Raw genomic sequence first — 10437 nt, 5'->3', positions numbered from 1 at the left:
TAAATTAGAGTTGAAAAATGGTGTCCTCAAGAAAATTTAAAAAAACAATGAAGCATCCCAAATCTGTTGTCTGGTGTAGTTTTAGATGTCACATTTTATAGATACTATTTATGAGTAGGTAATAATAATCTGTAAGTGACTATCACATGTGAGTTGATTCATGTTTGATTAATGTACATAAACTCAAAACATATATACAAAATCTCTGAATTATCACTGAACTGAAATGTGTGTGTCAATAGCAACATGGATATAGAACAACATGCACAGCAGTATCTAAAGAACGAGAAAACGACTTCAATTAGATTGCCTCAAAAGAACTACAACTCCCAACATTACGATACAGACATGTTAATGACGTATAAGGAAATGCCCTACGAAGATCCTTCACCCAAAAATGTAACGTGAGTAGCATGGAAACTGATTCAAAACTGACTTGTAAAACGCTTTTCGCTTAGAATTTGCACACAAAAGTACTTTGAATCAATACTTCATGCGAGGAACATGCTAGAATCGCAAAGAAGCTTATGCGTTTGATGTCTTCATATCACTTACAATACTACTAGCCTCTTCGCTCCCAGGTCTCCCGTTAAAATGGTCAGATATTGACCATTTCAAGGGAATGGATGCAGTAATTAACAATAACTTTAATTTCTGTTTATGTAATAACCTAGGTTACATCTCAGGTCGAAATAGGTGTATTTCTTTCCATCTTCAAATTGCCAAAACCAATGCCAGAAGAAATGTCAATTTTCCCAAGAATTGCATTGAAGCCAGAAGTTCATGATTACTTGAGGAATGTCTTCATAAACAAGGAGGTGGGGTTCCCTTACCTGCTACACACACACACACACACACATGCATACATAGGGATATCTAAAGAATTGTGTTATTAAAGAGTTTCCAAGCCAGGGTCTGTTGTAGACCCACTTCCTCTCTGCTTACCTCATGTCAAAATAAAAGTCCTGCACATGCGGCATATGTGGACAAATAAGGAATAACTTGTGGGGGACGTTTGTTTTGACATGAGGCAAGCAGAGAGGAAGTGGGGTATATAACAGACCAAAGTTTGGAAAGTATGTTTAATAATATGATCCTTTAGATATTTTCTCTCATAATGATCAACTGTCCTGCCCATCGGCAGGAAATTGAAATGGAGTTATTTTCTGGCTTCCCACGGACTGTTTTTTTTGCAACCCAGTACAATTTAAAGCAATTGCCTCCCGAGTGGTGCAGCGGTTTAAGGCACTGCTAGAGGCGTCACTACAGACCGTGGTTCGTTCCCAGGCTGTGTCACAATCGGACGTGTTCGAGAGTCCCATAGGGCGGCGCACAATTGGCCCAGCGTCGTCTGGGTTAGGGGAGGGTTTGGCCGGGGGACTGGGCAATCATTGTAAATAAGAATTTGTTCTTAACTGATTTGCCTAGTTAAATAAAGGTTAAATTGATTTTTTTTAGTATGTAAATACACCCGCGTTGCTAAAAGCACCTAGCACACACACACACACACACTAATTAATGTGTTTGTGTTCATTGTTTTGATAGTGACTCCATTTATGTTCTTTTTTCGAACAAGACGTTGGTTGACTTCTACTAGATGCAACTTTATTGTTCCTAAATGACACCTAAGCCTTTTCTCGCACTTGATCAGATCTCATCTATTTATGTACAGCTATCTGGGCATGTATTTCTCCTGCTTCTCAGAGTAGCATTGCTGATCTAGGATCAGTTTGGCCTTTTAGATAATAATGAATCCAAATGTTATGGAAAGGGAGGCCCTGATCCTAGTTCTACTCTGAGATGCTTCATGAATATGGGCCCTGAAGTTCAAAGTGTCACCCATCAATGATCTGTTGAAATAGAGAAGTAATGTTCAGCTACTCGAACCTGACACCCCCTGTCCTATGTTTGGGTGCAGGTGCTGGCTGCAGTGAGTCAAGGAGAGGCAGAGCAGAGGTTCCAGAGGCTGCTGTCCTGCCTGTCCCACCCGCCTGCCTTGACCTGTGTACGAGCCAGCACTCACCTGGCTTCCCTGGAGGAGATCCAACACAGGCTTGGGGAGGAACTCAAACAGGTGGGGAGCAGTCTGCTTTCTGTGTTGCTGGCTCGTGGGGGTGGGATTGATTCACTGTAGGACGTTAACTGAAATGTGCTTAAGATCAAGGCTCCTTCTAGGCTATGGTGTGAGAGACAGATGGACTGAGTTTATTCCCTTCTACCGAAGTGTGCACTTGCACAGCTGATCACTCTCCGTCATCAATCAATCAATAAATCAAATATATTTATAAAACCCTTTTTACATCAGCAGTCATGGATTTAACAATGAGGGAAACTCCCTCCAGCCAATGCTTACACGAATCCAATGCTTTTAAATACATGACAGGGTGCAAATGCACACTTTAGGAAAAGGGTGGAGAATCAGGACACAGCCATAGTGGACATGTCTATGGAGCAGTTTTGCCCGAAAACTACTTAAATTGTCTTTTTTTTAAAATTGCTAAAGGTATTTTTTTGTCCCGGTGGGTATGCTGTGTAAGAGCATTTATGTCTGACTGTGTGTGTGTGTATACATTTATGATTTTCAACACTGTTTTCTTGTGTGTTGACGCCTCAGTGCGAGCTCTTCTAACCCTGCTACCTCTGTTCTTGCAGCAGCAGAAGTGTGACTCTCAGTCTGAAGACATTTCCGTTACTATTCTCCCCCACCCACACATTCCAGATGTGCTGCTTCTTCCTGTCATCGGGCCTAGGTATGTCAGGAATGCCTGCAAAATGTCCGCCAAATACACTATATACAGTACCAGTCAAAAGTTTGGACACACCTACTCATTCCAGGTTTTTTTCTTTATTTTTAGTATTTTCTACGTTGTTGAATAATAGTGAAGACATCAAAACTATGAAATAACACATATAACACATATGGAATCATGTATTAACTGTTAAACGAATATATTTGAGATTCTTCAAAGTAGCCACCCTTTGCCTAGATTTACATTTACATTTAAGTCATTTAGCAGACGCTCTTATCCAGAGCGACTTACAAATTGGTGCATTCACCTTATGACATCCATGACAGCTTTATATACAAAAGTATGTGGACACCACTTTGAATTTGTGGATTTGGCTATTTAAGCCACGCCCGTTGCTGACAGGTGTATAAAATGTATCAAATTTAACACAGCCATGCAATCTCCCTAGTCAAGCATTGGCAGTAGAATGGCCTTACTGAAGAGCTCAGTGACTTTCAACGTGGCACTGTCATAGGATTCCTTCTTTCCAACAAGTCAGTTTGTCAAATTTCTGCCCTGTTAGACCTGCCCCGGTCAACTGTAAGTGCTGTTATTGTCAAGTGAAAACGTCTAGGAGCAACAAGTTGTAGGTCTCACAAGCTCACAGAACGGGACCGCTGAAGTGTGTAGCACATAAAAATCGTCTGTCCTCAGTTGCAACACTCACCGAGTTCCAAACTGCCTCTGGAAGCAACGTCAGCACCAGAACTGTTCTTCGGGAGCTTCATGAAACGGGTTTCCTTGGCAGAGCAGCCGCACACAAGCCAGAGATCACTGTGCGCAATGCCAAGCGTCAGCTGGAGTGGTGTAAAGCTCACCATCATTGGACTCTGGAGCAGTGAAACACGTTCTCTGGAATGATGAATCACGCTTCACCACCTGGCAGTCCGACAGACAAATCTGGTTTTGGCGGATGCCAGGAGAACGCTACCTGTCCCAATGCATAGTGCCAACTGTAAATCTTTACGCTGCAGCATACAATGACATTCTAGACGATTCTGTACTTCCAACTTTGTGGCAACAGTTTAGGGAAGGCCATTTCCTGTTTAAACATGACAATGCCCCCGTGCACAAAGCGAGGTCCATACAGAAATGCTTTGTCAGGATCGGTGTGGAAGAACTTGACTGGCCTACACAGAGCCAAGACCTCAACCCCATCGAACACCTTTGGGATGAATTAGAACGCCAACTGCGAGCCAGACCTTATCGCCCAACATCAGTGCCTGACCTCACTAATGCTCTTGTGGCCGAGAGGAAGCAAGTCCCTGCAGCAATGTTCCAACCTCTATTGGAAAGCCTTCCCAGAAGAGTGGAGGCTGTTATAGCAGCAAGGGGGGGACCAACTCTGTATTAATGCCCATGATTTTGGAATGAGATGTTCGACGAGCTGGTGTCCACATACTTTTGGTCGTGTAGTGTAAGAGTCCACTCCACGAAGGTAAGAGGGAAAAGCACTCTTTAACGATGTAAAAATCTAAGCTCTTGTCCGGGACTTTGCATGCAGCTTTCTGACTCTGAGCCTTCCTGGACCAGAGCTTAGAAAAATCCCAAACCCTCTCCAAAATCACTCCCACCATGGCCACAACTACACATGATTTCATAAAATTACAGTAGAATGAACAATTTTCTTAATTGAACTCGCTATGCAAAAACTCGCTATGCACATTGGGTTTGACATTCTATTATGTTACCAAATCAACAACAGAACTTAAAGACAAAAAGAAAGCCCCGCATAAACCAACAATTGCTAGCACTGACATAAGGCAACTTTCTCTTCTGCTCTTAATCTTTCCAAGAATTTGTCCTTTGCTACTATTGATATGTATGTGTGTGGGGATAGCATATAAGTGGTACCTCTGATCATTAGCGCTGTTCATCACCTCATCACTCGTGTGTGTGTGTGTGTGTGAAAGAAAAATAGTTATTCTGAGTCCCAAATTGCACCCTTTTCCCTATGGACTCTGGTCAAAAATAGCGCACCACATTAGGGAATTGGGTGCCATTTGGGACGTAACCATAGCAAATAAGCGGCATGTGAATGTTTTTACCACCCTTTTACTTTGCTCTCAGGCCTGTGGTCCAGCTCAGCTCGGAGGTCATAGTAGGCGCTCAGTGTGGCAGTGCTGTTCTGAGGGGAGCGCACGTCTTCGCCCCAGGGATCCTCGCCACACCCAAGTGTAAGAGGACCTCATGCACTCCAACTACAAGCCAAGGACGGCACCCTTTTTCTTCACTTCCTTAGTTGCCATTGGAACCTTGGACCGTAACGATTTGGTAGACCCTCGAGTTCTTCTTCAATCATTTGAAGGGATACTAGTTGCGTTCACAACAGACGGTTCCGTTAGAACTGTTATCAGCAGTCTAGTGAAATAATAGTTTTGAGAATGAACATTATGGCCTGGACCGGAGGCACAATAATAGCGGCGTGTTTGGTCTCAGTCATGAAGACAGGACGTGGTGTAACATATCGATGTTGTGATACTAGTTGCCTTTACTGCAGATGATTGTGCTAGAACTGTAAAAAAAAAAAAAGAGTATTGACTCGTAAACCTGTTGCCGGATCATTTTCTGTCTGTTTCAGTCATGAAGACAGGAGATGCTGTGTCTGTGTTCTCGGACCTGGAGGGGAAGTGCACACGGGGGAACAAGGACTTTAAGGGAAAGAAAGTGTTTGTGGGAAATGGAGTCGCTGAAATGGACCGCTCCAACATCTTCTGCTCAGACGAACCAGTCAAGTAGGCAGAGACACTTAGGTCTCGAATCTCTATTCAAAATTCTCTCAGAGCAGCGTTACACTAGTTTGTTATAAGGCTGCTATTTGGCTAGCACTTTATAGCACATCATGAAGTGTTAGTAACATGGTAATAGTATGGTTGCTATTGGAGTAAAGTTTTAATACAGATCAAGCCTCATTGAATGAAGCAGGCGCAGATACTCGATATCAATGCTCAGAAAGATTTAGTCCTAGTAAAAAGCGTACGCTAAGCAGTAAGACATGCTCAGGATTGAATATATTTTACAGTAATGGTCACTGTTCTCTTCCCGTGTAGGGGCGTTGGTATTCGGATGGTAGAGCCCCTGTACCAGAGCCCCTCCTTCGATGGGGTACTACCCAGCCTGGCGTTCCTACAGGTACCTCTTGAACAGCAGTTTTTTTTGAGAGGGCAGTAGATTCTCTGGATCGACGGTCGTAATCAGGGGCATCTCGTGTATCAAGGATCTCAGAGAAAGAGTGCTGATTTTAGAATCGGTTTTGATCACAACAAATAAGATCACATGGACATTGGGGACCTGGGCCTGTATCCACAAAGCATTTCAGAGTAGAGTGCTAGGTCCCCACCTCTCTGTAAAATCTTATTCATTATGATCTGAGCAGCTAATCTTATCCTAGATTAGCACTCATAGCCTGAGCTCTGTTTTCCCCGTCTCTTTCTATGACTCTAGAACCTCCCATCGGTGGTGGTGGGTCACGTGCTGGGGCCCCGTCCTGGAGAGCGCATCCTGGATATGTGTGCCGCTCCCGGGGGGAAGACCTGCCATATCGCTGCCCTGATGGGGGGACAGGTGAGAGAGTGTGGGGGGGGTGGGGGGGCTCTGCTGGGCTTTGAAGACCTTGAAGTTAAAGGTGCAATATGCAGAAATCGCTACACAATTTCCTGGTTGCTAAAATTCTAATAGTTCGCCTAATTTCAGATTATGTGATAAAACAAGCAAGTATAGTGTAGAGAATCATTGTACCATCTAAACCGCTGCGAAATATATTTTTCATAACCAAAACAATTGTATTTTCAGCTGTTTGAAGCTGGTGTACAAAACCGAAAGTGAAAGGCACAAAAACTAAATTTAAGAACGGGAAGCATAGAAATAGCACACGTAGAACATATCTACCGCTTCTTAGACTTTCTTTCAATGGGAATGACAGATCAAGAACTCACATTTCTATGTGAATTTGGTTGGGTCCAGCTATATGGCTCCACCCCAAATAATTGAAAACAAAACTTTAATATATGAGTAAAATGTCCCTTTAAGTTTCCATTTGCACATTACATCTACTTCTCCACAAGGTGGAGCTGTTGGGCAAGGTTGAGCTCTTTTCCCCACTGCTACCTGGAATGTTGTTTTTGCCTTTGCTGCCCACTTGGTTTGTCCCTTGCAGGGAGAGGTAGTGGCCCTGGATAAGATCAGAGGCAAGGTGGAGCGCATCCGTCAGAACGCCAAAGCGCTGCATCTGGACTGCATCAAAGCCCACTGCTTCAATAGCATCAAGGCTGTGTGCACTGACCAGGCCCAGGACACTGAGGGTACGGAATGTAACTGATGGGATGCACATCCCAAATGGCACCCTAATCCCCTACGTAGTGCACTACTTTTGACCAGGGCCTAGGCAAAAGTAGTGCACTATAGGTAATCAGGTGCCGTTTAGAGCGCCGGCATGGACACCGCTGCCGATTTCAATGTTATTCTCACCTCTCTACTTGGTTGGCTAGCGCGGTTACTAATTCAGAGACCTGGATACTTTCATGTCACCCTGTTTTCAGGTCCACCCTTCCCTCCACAGAGTTTTGACCGGGTGTTGCTGGATGCTCCATGTAGCGGTCTAGGCCAGAGACCCAGCATGGTCTGTACCTGGAACCTGAAGGAGATCTGCTCCTACCAGCCTCTACAGCGCAAGCTCTTCCACACCGTGCGTCACACACGCATACACACACACACACACAGACGCATGCATGCCCGCTCGAGCACACTTACCTCGCATAACACTGTCTGTGACCAGTAGAGGACAGTGTGGCCGAGCTCGAGTGTTCTAGAGCTCTGGGCTCCGATATACTCTGATGAAAAGCTTAAGTATAGCCGGTAGATGGATTACTGTGGGGAGATTAGGGTCCAATAGTGAGCACATCACTTATTCCAGCGGCACAAAGCGTTCCATCAGTGTCCACTGGAGTTTCCTTAAGGCCATTTAATATCTAGGCTCTGAAGAGACCGCAGTAAGGTAAAAGTGTGTGTGTACATAGCTGCACCAGCGTTTTGACAATGCAGTGTCTATCTATTGAGCGATGAGGGCATGTTAAAGAGTGCTTACTGTGAGTGTGACCTTAGTGTGTGTGTATAATTGGCAGGCGGTACGGCTCCTGAAGAGAGGTGGAGTCCTGGTGTACAGCACCTGCACTGTGACTCTGTCAGAGAACGAGGAGCAGGTGGCCTGGGCCCTTAACACCTTCCCCTGCCTCACACTACAGCCTCAGGTAGCGCACACACACATGCACACAACCTCAGGTAACAAACCTGTAAACACACACACACACACACAGCCTCGGGTAACAAACTGGTACTCACACACAGCCTCTGGTAACAAACGGGTACGCACACACAGCCTCGGGTAACAAACGGGTACACACACACAGCCTCGGGTAACAAACGGGTACGCACACACAGCCTCGGGTAACAAACGGGTACACACACACAGCCTCGGGTAACAAACGGGTACACACACACAGCCTCGGGTAACAAACGGGTACACACACACAGCCTCGGGTAACAAACGGGTACACACACACAGCCTCGGGTAACAAACTGGTACTCACACACAGCCTCGGGTAACAAACTGGTACTCACACACAGCCTCGGGTAACAAATGTGTACACACACACACAGCCTCGGGTAACAAACGGGTATGCACACACAGCCTCGGGTAACAAACGGGTACGCACACACAGCCTCGGGTAACAAACGGGTACACACACACAGCCTCGGGTAACAAACGGGTACACACACACAGCCTCGGGTAACAAACGGGTACGCACACACAGCCTCGGGTAACAAACGGGTACGCACACACAGCCTCGGGTAACAAACGGGTACGCACACACAGCCTCAGGTAACAAATGTACACACACAGCCTCAGGTAACAAATGTGTACACACACACACAGCCTCGGGTAACAAACGGGTACACGCACACACAGCCTCGGGTAACAAACGGGTACGCACACACAGCCTCGGGTAACAAACGGGTACACACACACAGCCTCGGGTAACAAACGGGTACACACACACAGCCTCGGGTAACAAACGGGTACACACACACAGCCTCGGGTAACAAACGGGTACGCACACACAGCCTCGGGTAACAAACGGGTACGCACACACAGCCTCAGGTAACAAATGTACACACACAGCCTCGGGTAACAAACGTGCACACACAGCCTCAGGTAACAAACGTGCACACACAGCCTCAGGTAACAAATGTACACACACAGCCTCAGGTAACAAATGTACACACACAGCCTCAGGTAACAAACGTGCACACACAGCCTCAGGTAACAAACGTGCACACACAGCCTCAGGTAACAAACGTACACACACAGCCTCAGGTAACAAACGTGCACACACAGCCTCAGGTAACAAATGTACACACACAGCCCCAGGTAACAAATGTACACACACAGCCCCAGGTAACAAATGTACACACACAGCCCCAGGTAACAAATGTACACACACAGCCCCAGGTAACAAATGTACACACACAGCCTCAGGTAACAAACGTGCACACACAAAGACTAACTACAGTGTCTGTCTCTCTCAGGAGCCCCACATCGGAGCAGAGGGCATGCTGGGAGCTGGCCTGTCACCTGAGCAGCTGCGTCTCCTCCAGAGGTTCAGTCCTGAGTTGGGCTGGAGCGCGGCCGAGGCCAGGGGAGAGGATGACAGCCCCACAGAACAGCCAGAGTCCCCAACCCCCCTCGCACACCGAGCCAACAAGGACACTATTGGCTTCTTCATTGCCAAGTTCCTGAAAAGCTGACAGGACTAGACTAGCAGTACCCTCCCCATCTGGTTAGAACCGAGCTGTTCTCCCTGCCTTCACACAGGGCCTGCAGAGAGGAATAATGGTGTTTACACCTCTCACTGTACTCAGGCAGGAGAGCATTTAGAACACACACTCCCTGTGCGGTTTACAACATCCACCTCTGTGCCTGCCTGGCTGCCTACTAAAACACTGGCCCATATAGGGATGACTTGTATAAACAGAGAGGGGAGGGAGGGAGGGATTGAGCAAGATGAAAAAACATTTATGGGCGAGTAAGGGAGAAAATGCGTAGGGTGGATGAGTATCGGCAAATGCAGTTCTGCTGCCGTTCGCCTCGTCGCCATGACAACAGTGACGACACAGCTGCCCTGGTGACAGCGGATTTGCTGGCTCTGGGAGCGTAGATCAGGAAGTAGCGTGCTGAAAGAGGTCACGAGGTATTAACAATTTACTGCCTTTTAGATAGTGTTTTATTTTTTACAGGAACAAGATGGCATCACACAGCTATTCCTCAGTTTATGCTCTCTACATTCAACAGATTTTGTTACTTTACTTATCCCTTATTCTCTCAAATAAATTGAAAATAAACTAAATATGTATATTTGCATATTCTTCTTTACTACTTTCTCATTCAATATTTGTGTATAAACATCACCATATTGCTTGCAGTATCAAAACATTTATTTATTAAGTCGATTTGATCAAATGGATGAAGGTCAATGCGGGTGAAGGTCATAAATCTACAAGTGTTCAGTACCTGTCAATAGTTTGGACACCGACTCATTCCAGGGTTTTTCCTTATTTTTGTTTGACTATTTTCTACATTGTGGAATAATAG

The 10437-nt window shown here is 45.7% G+C and overlaps 1 protein-coding gene across 3 annotated transcripts; it reads left to right on the top strand.

Annotated features, from left to right (window-relative positions):
• Nucleotides 1-320: 320 nt before the first annotated feature.
• Nucleotides 321-10192, top strand: nsun6 (NOP2/Sun RNA methyltransferase 6). Of its 3 annotated transcripts, none has more exons than XM_029661490.2 (12): nucleotides 321-404; nucleotides 675-818; nucleotides 1919-2074; nucleotides 2653-2750; nucleotides 4860-4966; nucleotides 5371-5524; nucleotides 5840-5921; nucleotides 6234-6353; nucleotides 6946-7090; nucleotides 7328-7473; nucleotides 7910-8035; nucleotides 9375-10192. In XM_029661490.2, the coding sequence occupies exons 2-12, from the start codon at nucleotides 732-734 to the stop codon at nucleotides 9591-9593; spliced, it is 1440 nt and encodes a 479-aa protein (XP_029517350.2). In that variant the 5' UTR covers nucleotides 321-404; nucleotides 675-731; the 3' UTR covers nucleotides 9594-10192. The 3 variants fall into 3 exon arrangements, with proteins under 3 accessions (XP_029517350.2, XP_029517349.2, XP_029517348.2); XM_029661489.2 differs by having other exon boundaries at nucleotides 370-399; nucleotides 2656-2750; XM_029661488.2 differs by having other exon boundaries at nucleotides 370-399.
• Nucleotides 10193-10437: the final 245 nt, after the last annotated feature.

This window comes from Oncorhynchus nerka, linkage group LG6 (genome assembly GCF_034236695.1).
Source record: "Oncorhynchus nerka isolate Pitt River linkage group LG6, Oner_Uvic_2.0, whole genome shotgun sequence".
In the NCBI taxonomy this organism is placed as follows: Eukaryota; Metazoa; Chordata; class Actinopteri; order Salmoniformes; family Salmonidae; genus Oncorhynchus; species Oncorhynchus nerka.
The sequence above is the reverse complement of the archived record's forward strand: the minus strand, read 5'-3'. Positions and strand labels throughout refer to the sequence as shown.